The following is an 18,279-nucleotide window of genomic DNA, read 5'->3' on the forward strand; positions in this document are numbered from 1 at the left end:
CGTGAGGGAGTGAGGGGCCAGGGCGAGGGGTGAGGGCCAAGTCCGGCGTGCCATGTCTGCACAGTGGTCACCCACAGGCCACAGGACGCTCCAGCCAGAGCCTGGAAGGACAGCGCTAGAGGAACAGCTGTGAGGGTCACGGACTTGGGGTGCAGAAGCTGCGAGTCGGGTAAGGCAGCCAAGAGGGGGAGGCCAGGGGCCGCTAGGTTCTAGGAAGCACTAGAACAGCCAAAATTGTTTGGAAAACAGAGGTAGGACAAGAAAAGATGACTCCTAGGTAACAAGCGGCAGGCTACGCCGGGGGCTGGGGCCAGGGGGGCTGGGGGGCTGCGCCGCCGCCGACGTGGGACTAACAACTGATGGCTCCGCTCTTCGACCTGTGCAGCGCTGGCTACTTCCTCCAAGCTCAGCACTGGACCAGCTTCAGGAGGGACCTGCGCAGGGCCCTGAGGCGGGGGCGGCGTCATCGCGGGCCCTGGGCAGCCAGCCTGCTGGCGAGGCCTGCGGCTCAGGCTCAGGGCAAGCGCTCGGGCCGCAGGCTAAGTCTAGACCCGGTAACAGCAGCGCCCACCAGTGGGGACGAAGCGGGGGACAAGGGACCGCAGGGGCGCGCACAGCCAACGCTCAGTAAACGCCGGGACTGTTCGTCGGCCTTGACCGACATGGAGCCCGGTGGCCCAGTTCGGAGGCAGGTCTCGGACGACTGGCTCCTCCTCCTCCACCACGGAGCCGCTCCCCTGTAGGGAACGAAACTGGGCCAGGAGAGCTGAGTGTGGGCAGCGAGACTGAGCCTCTCAAGGGGCGAGGACGTGCACCCACAGGCCTGGGCCAGACGGGGATGACCAGAAAGCCGCCCGTGAAAGACCGCCGCGGCCGAGCCGCGCCTGCTCACAGGTCAGGTCCGCTGCCTGCTCGGGCTCCAGCAGGTCCAAGGCCAGGGCCTCCAGGTTCCTGAAGTGCTGCTGCAGCACCGGGTTCTCAAAGCTGTCGCTTCTGTTAAGACAGTAACAACCACAACGAACGCTAAGAAATAAAAACATCAACATTTTTTTTCATGCAAAATAATAAAAATTAAGTAAACTGAGGAAGTGAGCACAGGTCGCTGGGAATAAACACTGCAGTAAAAGAACTGGGAAGCTGGTCCCGTGCTGCCATCGACGGTCCCGTTTTCCACCTATCCTCCGATGCCAGAGAACCAAAAGCTCATTTAAAAGCATGTGACGCCTGTGCGTGGGGCCTGCCCGGGAAGCCGTGGGCAGAGAAGAGGAGGTGACAGGCCACGGAGTCCTGAGAAAAGACAAGGCGGTGGCAGCGGAGGGAGATGAGGAACCGGGCTCGCGCCCTCCCTCCCCAGCAGCAAGCAGAGCGACTGCAGGGCCAGAAAGACCCACTTTCCCGCAGGGGCGTCTGGCAAGGCTGCCTCACCCTTTCAAGCCTCTTTCCTCATCTGTAAAATGAGCATAAAGCCAGCTTTCCAGACACGGCTGGAGCTGTCCCCAGCAGCGCCTGACACGTGGCAGACTCCTGATAATGCTTCACTGGCCCAGTAAAGGGCACCAGCAGCAGGTGGCCTTTGGAGCAGGCTGGTATTACCTTGCTCGGGGGGGCAAAGGCAGGGAAGCAACCCAGAGACAAAATAGGGAAAGCAGAAGAACTGATGTCTGCGGCCACCCGTGCAGGCTCCAAGAGGGCCTACGGGCACACGGAAGCGGCAGGCGACAATCAGATGACCCCCATGCTAACTTCCTCTCGCTGTGTGATAGAGCAACCCGCAGCGAGCAGCCTTGTCCTCACTGCTGCTTCCAGATCCTGCTGGGTGAGCAGATGTGGCTCTCTAAGCACGAGGTGAGCAGCTGAGAGCCTCAGCACTGTTCCAGAGTCTTCGATAGGGAAGACTATGGATCAGACAAGGCCAGCTCCTACCAGCTAAGTGGAAAGATGAAAATCACGTTCTCTTGCTCTATGCCTGACTCAGATTTCTAGTAAGACTTTCAACTCAGGAGGCAGCTCCAGAAGAAAGGCCTGAGCTGGACCCGCCACTCACCTGTACTTGAAGCGGAGCTTCTGAACAATGGCCTTCATCTTGTCCACCTGCTCCGGGCTTGCCAGGACTTTTTCAGTAAAGGGTACCTTCCGTTTGTCGTCGGCGTAGGGTAGGAAGATAAGCTGGAAGCCTGGAGACGGGAGGTGAGTTTTCTGAGACTTGACATAACAAGCGGTTTCAGTCACCAAGTTGTCAAACGTTGGTTGGCTCCACATCCACCCTTTTATGGCCTGAGGCGGGGGCTGGGACCGCACAAGTCCCATTTCTCCTCTATCCGCTAATGCCTGCCGGGTTCTGCATGGAGCGTCCAGAGGGAGCAGGGAAGGCTGGTGCCCTGCTGGCACTGCCCGCCCAGGGCTGCTCCCTGGCCGCAGCAGCAGCTGGCGGCACTCAGACAATCTTGCAGAGCCAGCGGGACCGTGCCCCTTCCGGCAGGCTAATCCCAGCTCCATGTAGCCCTCCTCTGAGCGTCGGTCTGCGCGCTCCCTCTACCACGTGCTGCAGGAAGAGAGAAGGGCTGTCAAGTGGCTCTTGTTCCAGCCACTGGCTGGTTCTAGAGAAATGAAAAATCTGGACTGGAACCAGCTGCAGCCACCAGGTGAAGGGCCCTGGCCGGCACACTGACCATACTGAGCACCCCCATTCGCTCTCCCCGCCCTAACATCCGCAGCGCCGCTACTGACCGCCTCGCCAAAGGCCCGCTGAAAAGGAGCCGTGGCCTGGGGTCAGCCCCAGCAGCACAGAGCATGAAAGGGGGACGCTGGAGTTGAGAGAGCCGGCTACTCCCAAACTCTGATGACCAGGGCTGGAAGTGCGGCTCGCTGAAGAGTTCCTTTCTCGAGTTCACATTCACCAGCGAGGCTCAATGAGGAGGAAGACTGCCGCCTGCTGGCTACTCTGTGCTGCGTGTGCTCACATTCATCTATCTCATTTATGAGAAAGGCATTCCAGAATTCTCTTTGCAGATAAGGAACACAAACAGAAGGGTAAGTCATTTGCCTAAGCTGCTCAAGAAACAAGTGGCAGAGACGCCTGAGACTATGCAACCTCCGTCGTCAGACACGGTCCAGAGGGAGGGGAATTGCTCTGAAAAATCAGACTTTCCACGCTAACTTATGTTATGACCTCCCTTTTTTGTATAATCGTAATATCAAAATATTCTGAGCAACTTTCAGCTTACAATTGGATGGCCTCAGCCGCACAAGGCCTGCCTGGCCCTGACAAGCAAGCCCTGCACCAGGGTGAGAAATTCCTCTGAAGTCAAGTGACTTGACAACTGGCTGATCAATAAAAGCAAAAGGGCTGTTTCTGCAAAAAAGGGCTGTTGGAGGAAAACCCAAACCTTATCATTCTACTATCTCACCTAGCCTTCTGTTCAGCTTCTAAAGAATTACTCAAACTTCCTACTGTCTAGCCTTTAGTTATGGAAATTCATCCAGGCTGCCTGTTTTAAAACTAGCCAGGTTTTTTTTTTTTTTTTAAAAGTTTTTTTTTTTTACATACAGAGCGGGGGTACAGGCCAGAGGCTCAGGGGTGGCGAGAGGCTTCACCAGAGACAGAGTGGGGAGCAGAACAGGCAGATTGAGGAAGTCCACTGCTGAGGGGAGCAGTGGGCGGGTCAGGAGAGGTCTGCCACGCCATGTGGTCACCTCCGGGGCAGGTGGGAATCGAACTCATGCGGAAGCGGCTTTAGCTTCTCAGTGTAGTGCTTTAACCCGCTGCGCCACCAGGGAGGGCCACTAGCCAGGTTTTTTACCTTCTCCACCTCAAAGCAATCCACAAAGCCTTCTGGCTAGTCTTTCAGGATTCTACTATCTAGTCTTTAGATAAGGAAATTCACCTATGTCTCCTATTCAGAGCGAATTAAGCTTTCTACTGTCTAGACCTCAAGGAAACTCACTTAAAACCTTTTAGCAAGTTTCTTTAAAGAACTTTTTCCAAAACTTGATTTGCTAAGAAATTTCCTCTTCCTGCCTCCCAGGATGTCTCAGGTAGAAAAAACCATCAAGTAATAAATAAGGTTTAAGGGCCTTATTTTTATCAATCTCCACTATAGTAATATCATGCACCTATGTACCTGTTTTTAACCTTGATTGATTTTAGAATGTTATAATCTCAAGTAAAGGTCAAACCGACCCCAGACTATTCTTAGAAAAAAAGTGATTGTGATCTCAGCCCCTTCATATGCTAATGCCACCCCACTGCCCGCTTGAAATGTATAAAATAAACCTCTGCTGAAGGCAGAGCAGGAAGATTTGCACCCAACTCCGACTCCCGTGTCTTCCTCGCACCCGCTCCTCTCCCCCTCTTGGAATCTCCACACGCCGACGCCTTCTGATCTTAGGGTCCTGCCTGTGTTGCCTCCAGACACCTCAAAAGTTGGAGCTGGTCTCCGACAGAAAAGCAGCTTCCGAATGCAGGCCCATGGCGTCTGACTCTGGAGCCCTGGCCTGCACAGAGCCTCCCCACTTTGGCACAGCAAACACTGACGGCTGCCGGGGTGCCCAAAAAGGCTTCCGATAGGGCGGGGCTGGCAGTGAGAGCTCTGTCAGTGACTCGCAAACACACCCTGTGCGCTCAGTCAGGTCTCCCCATGCACGCATGCGTGCTGCCCAACTACCTCTGCGGCCTTCCCCACCGGTGCACCAAATTCACCTGGGAGCCCTAAAAGCACATTTCCCAGGACCTGTTCCACGGCCTCTGGCACCCAGGTCTGAGCTGGGACCCCAAGTGATTCCAAAGCCTGAACCAGGTTTCGGAGGCATGGGAGATGGAGTCCACTTACCTGGGGGAGTCACCTGAACTTTCTGGTCATCCAGCTCCTCTTCCTGTGGCATTAAGGCCACAAAGTAAGGGGGGACATTCTGGCGGGCGGTGTATCTGCACAGCGCCACGACTTTCTTCTCCAGACACTTGGTGAGCAGAGCACTGAACAGGGTCGAGCTCCCTGGAACACAAACATCGCCGAGTCTACCCCCATGCTCCCCCTCCTCTCTTCCCGCCACGCCACCCACAACTGCGCATCCACATTCTCTTATGCCTCTGGAGGGCTAATGATGCTTCGATAAAGGGCGATGGACCCAGGCCTGGAAGCGAGGGACAGCAGAGGCACCTTCTAGAGACAGGAGTCTGGGCACCTCCACACTCCATTCAGGCGTGTGGAAGGCTAATTACTGACATAGGGCCAAAGACATAAATAAGCCCCAGTTGCTTCTGAAAACCAGTCGGGTCAAATGGGGCAGGGGGTTGCGGCGGGGGGGGTGGGGGGGGAGTTGCGGGGGGCAGCAGACACGGCTGTCAGCACAAGGGAAGAAGCTGGGCCTTTTGTTTTACCTCCACCGGTTTCTAAAGTGCTAACCCGGCACGGCCGTGGATGTGGGCAGAGCACACGAACACATTAGTGCCCCTGAAGCAGGCCGTCACCTTGTTCGGCCCCACGCTTCAAAACAGGCTGGCCCACGTCTGCACTTCCAGCATGAGGAGACTGCGCGGGTCGCCTGCTCACTCCCCAGGGCCCCGCCACTTACCATTTACCTGGGACTCCTCGGGGTACACGAACAGGCAGGGCCTCAGGTACTGGTGCAGCTTCAGCATGACCAAGGGCTTGAAACCGATGAGAACCAAGCCTGGTTCGAAAAACCGCTTCAGCTCTTCCGTTTCTTCTTTCTCCAGTACAATCTGCCGATTCCCGTAGATCTGAAGGACAGGAGGATTAGGAGAGCGGCACAGAGGTTCCAGAGACACACATGGGGCCTGCCCTTCCAGTGCCCCGTCCCTCCCGCTCTCGCCGCGAAAGCGCTCAGCGGTGCCCTGACTCAGGGGCTCCCACCACACCTTTAGGGAGACCTCTGCCAGGGGCCCAGCCGGGCAGAGTGGGAGGCAGACACACCCACACACCCACTACTTCCTAACATGAATGTTTGCGGTTTGATCTTAGGTATGCAACTTAGTAACATGACTCGGGAAGGCAGATTTGGGTTTTATGAGCAAAACCAGCACCCTTTAGGGACAATGGGTCAAGAAAAATCTTCAAGATGGAAAAGTAGCTGCTTCCAAAATGGAAAAGGAAATTTCTGGTCGCTGTCTCTGTGGGAAAGTAGGGCAAAACCCTGGCGTGAAACTGACACCCCAAAACCATCTCATCAGGTGGAGCTGAAATACTAATTTAGTATCTTAATTTTAGTCACTAAGTTGATCATTCTAGGTCCTGAGCTTATGCAAAATCTCTCCCACACTTTACATAATATGAAAGGCTGACTCATGGCATTTTATTTTTAGCTGTCAAACTCTCTACAGACTGAGCCCGAGGCTCGGCTCGAGGGTGAGGGCTACACTCGAGGACTTTGTGCTGTCAGCAAGGAAGGGCGGTCTGTATCATTGCAAGCACAGGAAACAATCGTTGGTGTGCCAAAAAGCTCTTTCCCTTAAAAAAAGGGTGCACTTCACCCCACCCCCCTTCCCTGCACACGGCTCCCGGGCTAATGGCAAAGTATCTTCTGAGCAAGGAGGGATGTCTGTGAAGATGCCCGGCAGCACCTGCTGCGTGACCAGGGCTGGCTTCCAGCATCGCGTCTGCTGACAGTCCAGCCTCAGGCCTCACTGCTCGAGCCGCCGGAGCAGCGCTGCAGTCCTAGCGGCTGTTCAGAAAGCCGCACAGGCTCCTAGAACCGCTGGCCCACCTCTCCCGCCCAGTCAGCTCAGCCGGGCACAGTCCAAAGAAGGCTAACACACCTGCGAGCGCTTGGTGTCGCTGGGCAGGAGCAAGCTGCCAGTGTTGACATTAAACGTCCGGGTCTTGGTTCTCACTGGCTCATTGGTCTCCCGATACAGCCGCACTGGGGGGGGTTTGAAAGCTTTCTGGACCATGTTGTAGATGCCCACAGAGAACGCTATGTCTTTGCTGAGCTTCAGCTTCAACCTGAGAGAGAGAAAAAGCAGAAAGCACAGACTGAAAGATCCTACTTTCCTACCGAAATGCTCTCGTGGCCCCAGCCTGCATTTCTTTATTCTCTCCACTATCGGAAGCCAGCCGTCAGGATGTGATTAACATGCTCTTCAGCCAATGTGGAGCTGTGATAACATCACCACCGAGGCTGGCTCCCAAAATGAGCTTCTGCACAGGTGGCTGGATACATACAATGTCACGTCCACACCGAGACGAGGAGGCGGGGCTGTTTCACCACCAGGCCGGCCCCACGCCCACCTCCCCACCGCTTCCCCCGTTCAGTCCTAACCACGGGGCCCGTGCGCAGCACCTGTTTCTGCTTGTCGAGTCCCCTCCCCTTGCTTTTCACATGAAACTTTTCTCTGGGAAGCACCTGCCCCTGCCGAGGGCTTGGGGGAGCGTTAAGGTGCCATGCCTTGCCCTGGCCAATGGGACCAACTGACCCAGGCTCAGGCCTATGTTCTGTGGGGCAAGATCTTAAGCAATGACCGGAGGACATGCCTGAGATGACACTTTCTGACTCCCCAGATCCTGGTCTCAGCGCTTCCCATGTGCCTGCCCTACTCAGGATTTTGTGTGGGTGTGTGGAAACCACCTCAATCAAAGCCCTCCTCAGCCCTGGTCACCTCAGACACTTGCCACAGAGGCTGATCGCCGTCCCCGTACAGATGAAACAGAGACTTAGAGACGCTATCTAACGAGCCCACGCAGACAACCGATAGCCCAGGAAGGTCTGATGCAGTCACGCACTTTTCCATTATGACACATTTTGCTCCACAGTATTTATGGCAATCTCAAAGCAATCTCAAAGGGTTGTGATGACGGCTAAGTGAATGAACACGCACAAAAATGCCAGACAATTCCTGGCGCACACCAAGGCGCGTTAAAACCATGTTACTTGGTCACAGCAAGAACAAGGCAGATCATCTTTTAGGCCTTGAGTATCAAATAGCTCGTTTCACTATTACTGATGTCAGATTCCTTGATCAGGCTCTGGGAATGACTCTCCCCCAAACGGCAGAACAGGCGGAGTACGTAAGTACCACGCCGTGCCGGGCACTGAGCCTGCACCTCCCCACTGAGCCATCACTAGTGCTGCGCGGAGGCACCTTCCTGCTCCCAGGTCACTGGCATCGGAGCAGTTACAGGACTCGGCCCAGGTCACCCAGCAAGGGGCCTGGACTGAAACCAGCAGTTAACTGACTCGCTCTCCTATGTGCCCGCTGCTGCCCACACAGAGCGCTGCCCGGCACCCCGTCATCCCCACAAGGGGGCAGGCGGCAGGGCGCCTGCTTGAGGAGAAACGGTCGCTAAGGCAAAAGAAGCCAGTGACAAAGCTACAACCATAGCCTGAGCTGACGTGGGCCTCTTCATTTCATGGATTTTCTAGCAGAAAGATCAGCAAACTCAGAAACTGTTCGTAATGCCCAAGGGTCACAATCCCTTCTATTGGGAAACACATGAGGAGAGCCTGCGCTTCTCAGGAAGCAGCACTGAGGCGCCCCGGGGCTCTCCCGTTACCTCTCCCTCTAGAGATCTGACAGTCTGGCTCCTATTGCTCTCGATTGTTAGTGTGCTGCTGCTCTATATTCGTCTTAGAAGTGCCTTTTGGGCCCTCCCTGGTGGTACAACGGGTTAGAGCACCGCATTATGAAGCTCTGCAAAGCCACTGCAGCACAAGTTCAATCCATGTGGGCCAGGGAGTGACCCACATGGCGCGGCAGTCCTCTCCTGACCTGCCCATTGCTCCCCTCAGCAGTGTACTTCGTCAGTTGGCCTGTTCTGCTTCCCACTCTGCCTCTGGTGAATCCTCTCACCCACCACACCTCTGGCCTGAACCCCAGTTCTGTATGCATAAATAATCTTTAAAAAAAAAAGAAGTGCTTTTCATTTAATCCTCATAATAAAATTTCCTAACAAGGCGTGGCTGGTACCCCAACTGACAGCAAAGAAACAAACCAGCGAGTGCAGCTGAGCTCTGCGAGCCCACAGCCATCTACCCAGAGAGGTGGAGAGCTGGCTTGGTTTGGGGAAACAGCGCATCAGCTCTGCAGAGGAAGAGAAGCAGGGAGCTGTGCGATCCTGCAATACAGCAAGGCTTGCAGAGGAGCCTGGCGAGGCGGCAGCGCCAACCAGTTAGGCAGCCAGGGAATGCACTTGTCACGGGACTCGTGGGCGCCGACCCGGGCCGAGCCACACCTGCAGAGCACGCGCTTCCTGGTCTCCTTGGCGCGAACCTTCCGCAGCAGGTCCTCCAGCCGGGCCGATGCCTCACAGTGCACGCCGAGGTCCTCATCCTCTGCCACACTGATGATATCTCTGTAGAACAAGGAAATATCAAAGCCCCCATCTTTCTTCAGGTGCATCAAGTCGAGGCAGATACCTGTACAAAGACAAAAGGCAGGGAAGCAAGTTTCAACCCAAAACAGAATTTTTTTCAATTAAGCCCAAATACGCTTCTAAAAGCTCCCAAAGGACCAGCGGCCTCCCTGGTGGTACGGGGCACTACCAAGCTGCTGCCAGCCAGAGGCTGGGGAGTGACCCACAGGGCACAGCAGACCTCTGTCTCCTTGCTGCTCTCCTCAGCAGTGCACTTCGTCAATCTGCCTGCTGTGCTCCCCAAGCAGTCTCTGGTGCACCCTCTCACCCCCCTCCACACCCCGGACCTCGGGTCTACACCCTAGCTCGTGTGCATGGATAAATAAAATAGTCTTGAAGAAAAAAGAACCAGAGTGATATTAACATTTCCGGAACTTGAACAAAGTGGTTACGGAAATCAACTGCTACAGTGACTTCCAAGAACTCAATCAAATAACCACGATCCTTGCCTCTGGTCAAGTCTGCAGATGGCTGACGCATGGCCACGGTCAGTGAGGATGTCACGCAGATCCCCCCACCCCCACCCCAATTCCCTCGATTCTTTCGCTTTACTCTGCACGCCTGACAGCAGCTGTACAGAGGCAATAAGGTGAAGCGCCCAGTGAAAAGAACAGGGGGTCGCCACCTGTGTCACGGAGATCCCCGGCCTTGGTCCTGGCCCGGCTGGCGCTGGCGCTGTCGTTGGCATGGGGGTTGTCCTCATTGGTGAACAGCATGATCCGCTTGTGGCTCATCTTGAACTGGACGTTGCTAAAGAGGTTGGCACAGACCCACAGCACCTCGCTCAGTGAGTAGTCGGATCCATGGCCAAGAAGCTTTTGGAAGTGCTTTTCCCCCCGCTGCCCCTTAAACTGGTCGAGCTCTAGCACTCGCTTGGCACCTATCAGAGAAGGGGATCAAGTGGCAGAGAAATGAGACAGTGCCGCTGGCCACCGAACAAGGCTGACCGAGGGCCTGTGTCCCTCTCTCCCCGCGGAGCCGTGAATCCTTCTACAAGAGTCCCCGCCCAGCTTGGCTCCCTGCACCTCGGCTTTCGCAAGGTCCCACCGTGGGGGGCCCGTGCCCAGCATGTCCCGGGGCCGCTCCTGCCACTGCTCCTGCCACAGCGCGCTGACTTCACGTCCACGCCATGGAATTAGGTAGCTACACTGCTTAAGGCACGATGCTACTGCACACTTAAATACAGTATTTCAATGCAGCGCGGTCACCACTTTTACATGTACCAGGATCCCAAAAATGGTTGTGGCTCGCTGTATCGCGTGCTCCCCTTGTTGGCTGGCCTGGAACGAGTCTGCCGCGTCTCCGGGTGTGCCTGCGCCTACGCCAGACGGCACCCACTGCCTTCCCTGCATCCCTCTTGTTCAGGCGTTGGCCTTCGAATCTAAGGAAAAAGCCCACCTTAGATTACTACTCACCTGGAGTGTCTAACTCCTGCAAGACATAAATATTCTTGAAATTCACGGAATTTTTATCCTTCTCGGTACCATAGAACACCACTGCCAAGAGATCTCGGTCACTGCTTATGATCTTATTGGTGTACACATTCTGGATACACTGGAAAAATAAAAATTTAGTTCATAGTAAACTTAAGCTTACTACTAAGCTTAAGTTCCATAAGTGCCTGGCACACAGAAGGTGCTTGGCACCTATTGCTGAACTTGTACATGGTTCTAGAAGACACGAGCCCTATCTTCAGCCCTACATCAAACTCAGTGTGCTGGGCATATATATGTAGCTATAACAAAAAGTAGAGTGTGGTATCTAACAGAAATATAAGCAGCCCCTACCAAAAGAAATCACAGTGTATTGCAGTTAACATACTTTGAGAGAGGAAATACTGCTTTATAAAAGTAAAAAACACCAACAGCCCAGTAGTCAATTCAGAAAACCTGGCTTTGAGTCCCACTAATATCACCTAAATGTCTGAGTTTGGACACGTTACTTGATCTTCCCTCAGGAAGGATGGTGCAAGAAACAGAATTTACATATATAAAATAACTACACGTACCACGGCCCACCTGGAGGCTCGGGGTCAAGTCTCGGCGCTACCACGGCTATGGACTGAATTCAACCCCCGGCCAGGCAGCTGACCGTGGCGAGGGAGACCCCTCCTGCCTCCCGGCTGCTCCCCTCAGCTGTGTATTTCAGTAAAGCTGCCTGGTTTGGCCCCCACTCTGTGTCTGGCGAGTCCTCTCACCCCCCGCACCTCTAGCCCCAGCTCATCGAGGCACACACACAAAAATAACAATTACATGTACAAAGGTTTATGCTAATGATAAGTATATGTGACCTGAAAATAAGTCTGTAATTAACGGCATCTTTTGAAATAAAATGCTCAAAATTATACAATTAAAGAGAGATCAGTATCCCAGGAAAGATCTATTGATCCATTTGAACTAAAGTCAGCATCTGATGTTCCTAAAGCTTGGTCAGTCCTGGGAGCCCTGTTTAACCTGGCAGCACTGGCAAAATTAAGCTTCTGAATGCACAAAGCCGAACAATAAACCAACCAGGTGAGCGCCTCCATATCCCGCCTAATCGGCTTTCCCCCACAGCGCCTCTCTCGCGGAAAGCAGAAATACCACTGGCTAGTCACTGACAATCATCTGTGTGGCAGTAATGACATCTATAAATACTTTAATCTACTCTAAGCTGTTAACATATGGTGTGGGCTTCTGTTAGATTCCAAGAATTAAATCACAAAAACAAGTGAAAATAGAACTTTAGAAAATGTTCTAAATGTTCATCGCTTCTTACCAAATAGGATATGCGCATCTGGGCTGTCTCCTTTACTCACTACCTCCTGCTGAAGTCTTAGGGCCTCAAGGGTCCCACAGACCCTGTAAAATGACACACGGAACCATGGGTGTACCTTTCTGGAAGATACACACCTTGATCACGCCCTCAAAGCAGCCATGACTCAAGACAGAGTAAAGCAACTGCCTCCAAGAGGCAACCAGCAGCCTCAGCAGCCCCTGAGGCCTTGCTGGAAATGCAACTTTTGGTCCCAGCTCCAGACCTACAGATCAGAAATGCTGATTCTGGGCGGGGACCTGCAATCTCTATTTCTGCACCTTAGAGGGGACTTTGATTACCAAAAGTCTGAACACCACTGCTTCACTGTTAACATTTAATTAATTCTTTTTTTCAGCTGAAAAACAGTGTGATTTTGCCAACTGCAAGTTTGTTTACAAACTAGAAGAAGCTTCTTTTGGTTCCAAATTCCAAAAATATTAGCCAAGAAACGTGATAAATCTTTAGAAATTCTTTTCTGGAAAAAAAGTAAAAACTTTTCTTCTATAAAGAAATAATATTAAGGTAAAATTACATAACAAAATTAATCATTTTAAAGTGAACAACTGAGTAGTGTTAATCACATTCATAATGCTATGCAACCTTCACCTTATCTAGGTCAGGCACAGCCTCACCACGCCAAAAGCAAACTACATCCACTACTGCTGGTAATCGCCAACCTGCATTCTCTACGTATCATTTATTCTATATTTTATATAATGTAATCATATAACATGTAAATTTTGTCTAGCTCCTTTTACTTTATTTTTTCCCTTTTACGCTTAACATGTTTTTAAAGCTGAATCACCTTGTGGTATGAATCAGTACAATGAATCTTTTTCATGACTGAGTAATAGTCCATTGTGTGTAAAAATCACTCTGTCCGCTCAAAATGTTTTAGAATGAGATACAGTGGTTGTACAGCACTGAAAATTACACCTCAATTTAAAAAACAGAAAGATCCAACCTCCCCAACTAAGTGAGATAGATACTATTAAAGAAAATGTTCTTTATTTTATAGATGAAGAAAAATCCCAATAGGTACAGCAACTCTTTAACATCTCACAATCTGTAAGTAGCAGACTTGGGACTTAAGTAGCCGTTTTTGATCCTAATGGGTATGTATATGCCTAGGAGCGGAAATGCCGGGTCATTTGCTGGTTCTGTTTACCTAGGAGAAACTGCCAGTGTGTTTTCCACAGAAGCCGATTTGCTTTACATTCATACTAGCAATAAACAAGAGCTCTCAGGGCTCCACATCCTTACCAACACATTTTAATATCCTCATTTTTTTTTCTGTTGGTTTTATAAATTATAGCCATCCTAGTGGGTGTGAGGTAGTGTATCGTGATGGTTTTGACTTGCATTTCTCTAATGACTAAAGGCATTGAGCATCTCAGCATATACTTACTGGCCATATGTATATCTTTAAAGACGTGTCTATTCAAGTCCTCTGCTCATTTTATTTTATTTTTTAAGATTTATTTATTTATGCATACAGAACTGGGGTACAGGCTAGAGGTGCAAGGGCAGTGAGAGGATTCACCAGAGACAGAGTGGGGAGCAGAACAGGCAGACTGATGAAGTACCCTGCTGAGGGGAGCGGCAAGTGAGACAGGAGAGGTCTGCTGCACCCTGTGGGTCACCTCCAGGCCGGGGCTAAAGTTGCATGCACACACAGTGGCTGTGGCCAGCTTGCAGTGCTGTGCTGTAACCCACTGTGCCACCAGGGAGGCCCCCTCTGGCATCTTAAAATTAGTTAGTCTTTGTTGTGATTCTCTTTTCAACCAACTTCAAAGTATCACCTGCAAAAGGGCTTACTTCTGTACCATAACTGCGGGTATTTCCTTCCCCCCCTAACACCCCCATCTCTACAGAAGGAAGAATCTACTTCTAATACAAGGTTAGTTAACACAGAAGGTGGGAGCAGTGTATTTACCAAGGGTCCCAGTCCACACCAAAAACAAAATGGGCTTATGCTCTAATACTGCTGCTCTTTTTCAGCTGCAAGGACAGGTACTGCTTATCATTCATAAACATATTTATCAGAATCCATATTTATGAAAGTGGTGTTAGGGCCCTCCCTGGTGGCAGAGGGTTAAAGCACAGCACTATGAAGTTAAAGCCACTTCAACACGAGTTTGATTCCTGGTCAGGGAGTTGACCACATGGCGCGGCAGACCTCTCCTGACACACCCACTGCTCCCCTCAGCAGTGGCCTCGTCAATCATCCTGTTTTGCTCCCCGCTCTGTCTCTGGTGAAGCCTCTCACCTCCCCTCTGACCTATACCCCAGTTCTGTATGCACATATAAATCTTTAAAAAAAAAAAAGTGTTGTTAATACTTTTGAGGGAGGTATATCTGTTCAATTTTAAAGATTTATTTATTTATACATACAAGAACTAGGGTGTAGGTCATGAAATACAGGAGTAAGAGGACTTACTTGAAACAGAGTGGAGAGCAGAGCAGGCAGATCTACTGAAATCCACTTTGGAGGGGAGCAGCGGGAGGACAGGAGGTCTGCTCCTGTGCCCTGTGGGTCGCTCCCTGGCGGGAATCGAACTCATACAACAGTAGCTGGCAATAGCTTGATAGCACTGAGACTTTAACCCTGGCACCACCAGGGAGACCCCACTTGTTCTCCTTAATTAAATAAAAAGGCAGTCTTACCTGGATGCTCATGTCAAAAGGAGTCAGCTCATTTTCACCCTGAGAGTCAAACATGGCCCTAGAAGCATCAACCAAAAAAATCAAGCTGTCTCTTCCTGAATATTTATGTTCTCCTACAGGGAAGAAAAAAGAAAAGTCGTATCTGCCCTGTGGTCATATTTCTCATGTTAATCATTCACATAAAACAAAGAGAGAAAAGTATAATCTAAGAGTTATAAGGTGAATATCCTTAAAACCATCACCCACATAAGATACTGAATCTTACTGCTCCCCTCCTCAACCCCCCCCCCACTGAATTCCTCCTCACGTCCCTGGAAATGACACCCCCACACTCCTGAAGGGGAACCAGCATCCTGCCTTTTGGAAATCACTTATTTGTCTTTATAGGTTATCATACAAGTGACCAATCCTAACACTAGCTTTGACTTAAAAAGTGTTTTTAAGCCTCTAAATCGAGGGATATCCCCTTTATCTCTTGTGACTTATTTGATGAAAAACCAGAAGTTGTATGATAGTTATTCAGCTTCTGCATTTTGCTGGCTACAGTCTTCAGATGAAGAAGAACATAGTCTTTCCTAGTCAGAATCTAGAACGGCTTCATCAGATTCAAGTGTTTTGCTTTTTTTTTCTGGCATGATTACTACACAGTGGAGCAATCAATTACTGCACAAAAATAACCAATAATGTAAAAAAAAATGGTTAAATAAAAAAAATACATCCTAGGTGATGTGTTTTTCACAAAAAGGCATATGATGTGTGTCTCCCATTTTGATACTGCTGCTTCTCACATACAATAAACATTACTACCCATCTTTTGTAAAGCAATATAACAATGTGTGTTCAGAACCTTAAAGAGAATCTTGACCCCAGCAATATGTCTTAACACGTGGAAAACCTTATGCAAAATTTTCCTGATTGTTTGATGGAAAAATAAGAAACTGAAACAACTGCAATGCAGAACAGCAGGTAGAGTGAATAAACTATAGCATATTTAAGATGAGTTATAAAGTCCATACATGCCTACAAGAGAGGCGGCTGATGTGATAGGAAAGACTGGCAGAACACCAAGTTACAGACGTGTAAACATTCTCTATGAAAATGGGCAAGTGTATATGCACTATGATCACAAGTATATAAAAAAATCAAAAGCAAAATGATGTAAAAATAAACTTTGTAATAAAAAAAAATCAAAAGCAAAGGGGGAACAAAAACATATATGTAGTTAGGAAACATGAAGGGAATAAACAAAATACCAAAATCCGGAAGCGATCAGGTTAAAGCAGACTACATAAGCTTACTACAATAAGTTTTATTTTTTAACATTTCTTACATGTTTCTCAATTTTCTAAAATTTATTTACTTATGCATATAAGAACTGGGGTGTAAACCAAAGGTGGGGGGCAGCGTAAGAATTCGCCAAAGACAGAGTGGGGAGCAGAACAGGCAGTGTACTGAAATACACTGCTGAGGGGAGCAGCAGAGGAGACCCGGAGGTCTGCTGTGCCACATGGGTCAGCTGAGTATCAAACTAGTGCTGCAGTGGTGGCTGACAGCTTGATAGCACTGTCTAACCCCTGAGCCACCAGGGAGGCCTCTGTTTCTCAATTTTATTTTTTATTTTTGATGTTTAGAGAGCAGGTTTATTAGAAAAATAGACATGAGAGTAAAGGACACTTGCATAGGCACAAGCAGGGAGGAAGAGCTGCCCCAAAAGGGACAGGTTTGCTGAGAAAGGCCTGCGTGGTTGCAGGCTGGTGGCCTTGAGGAGAGCGGCCTCTGCTGAGGGAGGTAAGTAAAGAAAAGCCCAGGCAGGTAGAGGTCACAGGTGGGCAGGAAAACTGCTGCCCTGCAGAGGGACACAGAGCAGGTGAAAAGGAGCACTTGCATTGCACAGGTGTGCAGAAGGACTGCCACCTGCTTCTCAGTTTTAATCAAAACATTTAAAAATTTTTCTACCCAAAATTTAAAGTAACCAGTATGTAGTTCCATGTGTTACTATGTTGCCTGAACATGTACTTCCAGTCCTAGAGGCGATGGTGAAGGAATAGTGGCTGTATTTGAGATTCACTGGCGCTCAACGAGAGAACGCAGGGAAAGTTCACACTGAAAGACACTCAAAGTTGCTTACCACCTGCTTCCAGGCCCTCCTCCTCCTCCTCCTCTTCTTTGTCATCGTCCTCGTTTTTGTAATAAGACTCCCACCCGGACATGCTGGTTACTGCTCACTAGGTTAAAGTGTTAAAATCAGCAAGTTAAAACCTAAAAGATTTTGACTCCTAGGCCCCTCGAGCTCTGTCCCATGCGCTTGAGGTTACTCCTGAGGAACATGGGTGAAGCGTCGGACTGCCTGCAGTTCTCCACAGCCGTAGTGCAGAGGTAAGTGGGCTTAGGGATCATTCCAGCAGCGGCCTCGACCTCGCTATTCTCATGGCTGCTTCAAGGTCGATAGTGACCCGGGGTGGCCACTGTGATGTAGGGAGGGAGGTGCGGGGACGCCCAAACTGGGGGGCCCTCCCGCCCGCTGCCCCACCTGCCCGACGAGGGATTCCCGCTCCAAGGTACCCGGATGCCTTAGCGAACCCAGGTGTCCTCATGCCGCCCAACCCCCGCCCCAACTCCTCTGCCAGCCACGGCCAGCGCCGTCTCCTGCGCGAGGGGGTCAAAGCCGGGGGCCGCCTCCACCAGGAGCAAGGGACGGGGACCAGACGCCGACTCGACCCCTGAGGTCCGCACACTCCGGCGAGGGAGGCACGCACGACCGAGCGGACTAGGCAGGACAGAAAGCCCAGGGCCGCGAGCCACGCACGCACCACACAGCCGGGTCCAGCCTACTCCGAGCGCCGCGAACACTTCCGCGGAGACGGAAGGCAGCGCCGAGCTAGCGCGCCGCCGGGTCTCCGCCCAATCAACGGCCGTTGCGTCATCACGCCCGCGCGCACTCCCCCGCGAGGTGCCACGGCCCCCCTCCTCCCGCGGTCCGCCCGCTTCCCCAGCTCGCGCCGCTGGTCCGCGAAGCCCCGCCCCCTCCGGCGAAACCCCGCCCCCGCCGCCCGTCCGGTCGGTGCGCACATGCGCGCGAGCGCGTCCCCACCCCTTTTCCGCGCGGACCCGGCCCGTCCCTGCTCTGTCACCTCACAGTAGTCGTTGCCGGTGGCGGGCGCGGGGGCGCGAGCAGCGCTGGGCGGCCTCTCCCCCGCCCCTCAGGCCGGGCCCGGGCTCGGTCCCCCCCCCCGCTCCCTCCGCTCCCCACCCCGTGGTGTACGGGAAGGTCCGCGCCTCTGCCGGTGCCGAGGGACTGGGTGGGCGCCGCCGCCACGGGTCCTGATGGAGCCGCCGAACCTCTACCCGGTGAAGCTCTACGTGTACGACCTGTCCAAGGGCCTGGCCCGGCGCCTCAGCCCCATCATGCTGGGTGAGGGCGAGGGGCAGCGGCGGGCGGAGCGGCGCG

The 18,279-nt window shown here is 51.8% G+C and overlaps 2 protein-coding genes across 3 annotated transcripts in view; one reads left to right on the forward strand and one right to left on the reverse strand.

Annotated features, from left to right (window-relative positions):
• The window catches only part of XRCC6 (X-ray repair complementing defective repair in Chinese hamster cells 6), a 20,041-nt gene extending 2,332 nt beyond the window's left edge, over window positions 1-17,709 (reverse strand). The window contains exons 1-11 of one of the 2 annotated variants that reach the window (XM_004675626.2): window positions 17,642-17,709; window positions 16,960-17,056; window positions 14,832-14,944; window positions 10,784-10,922; window positions 9,994-10,248; window positions 9,189-9,372; window positions 6,776-6,962; window positions 5,572-5,740; window positions 4,830-4,991; window positions 2,045-2,174; window positions 893-993 (exon numbers count right to left, since the gene is read on the reverse strand). In XM_004675626.2, the coding sequence (XP_004675683.1) occupies window positions 893-993; window positions 2,045-2,174; window positions 4,830-4,991; window positions 5,572-5,740; window positions 6,776-6,962; window positions 9,189-9,372; window positions 9,994-10,248; window positions 10,784-10,922; window positions 14,832-14,944; window positions 16,960-17,041 (1,522 nt within the window). In that variant the 5' untranslated portion in view covers window positions 17,042-17,056; window positions 17,642-17,709. Of the gene's footprint in view, window positions 1-892; window positions 994-2,044; window positions 2,175-4,829; window positions 4,992-5,571; window positions 5,741-6,775; window positions 6,963-9,188; window positions 9,373-9,993; window positions 10,249-10,783; window positions 10,923-14,831; window positions 14,945-16,959; window positions 17,057-17,393; window positions 17,491-17,641 lie in introns of those variants that run through there. The other variant, XM_012720671.1, reaches the window with a different exon arrangement.
• A 228-nt stretch (window positions 17,710-17,937) lies between these two features.
• Window positions 17,938-18,279, forward strand: part of DESI1 (desumoylating isopeptidase 1) — a 13,085-nt gene continuing 12,743 nt past the window's right edge. The window contains exon 1 of the mRNA XM_004675627.2: window positions 17,938-18,243. Coding sequence (XP_004675684.1) covers window positions 18,156-18,243 — 88 coding nt within the window. The 5' untranslated portion in view covers window positions 17,938-18,155. The remainder of the gene's footprint in view (window positions 18,244-18,279) is intronic.

Source organism: Condylura cristata, unplaced genomic scaffold (genome assembly GCF_000260355.1).
Source record: "Condylura cristata isolate star-nosed mole 26May11 unplaced genomic scaffold, ConCri1.0 scaffold00004, whole genome shotgun sequence".
Classification (NCBI taxonomy): Eukaryota; Metazoa; Chordata; class Mammalia; order Eulipotyphla; family Talpidae; genus Condylura; species Condylura cristata.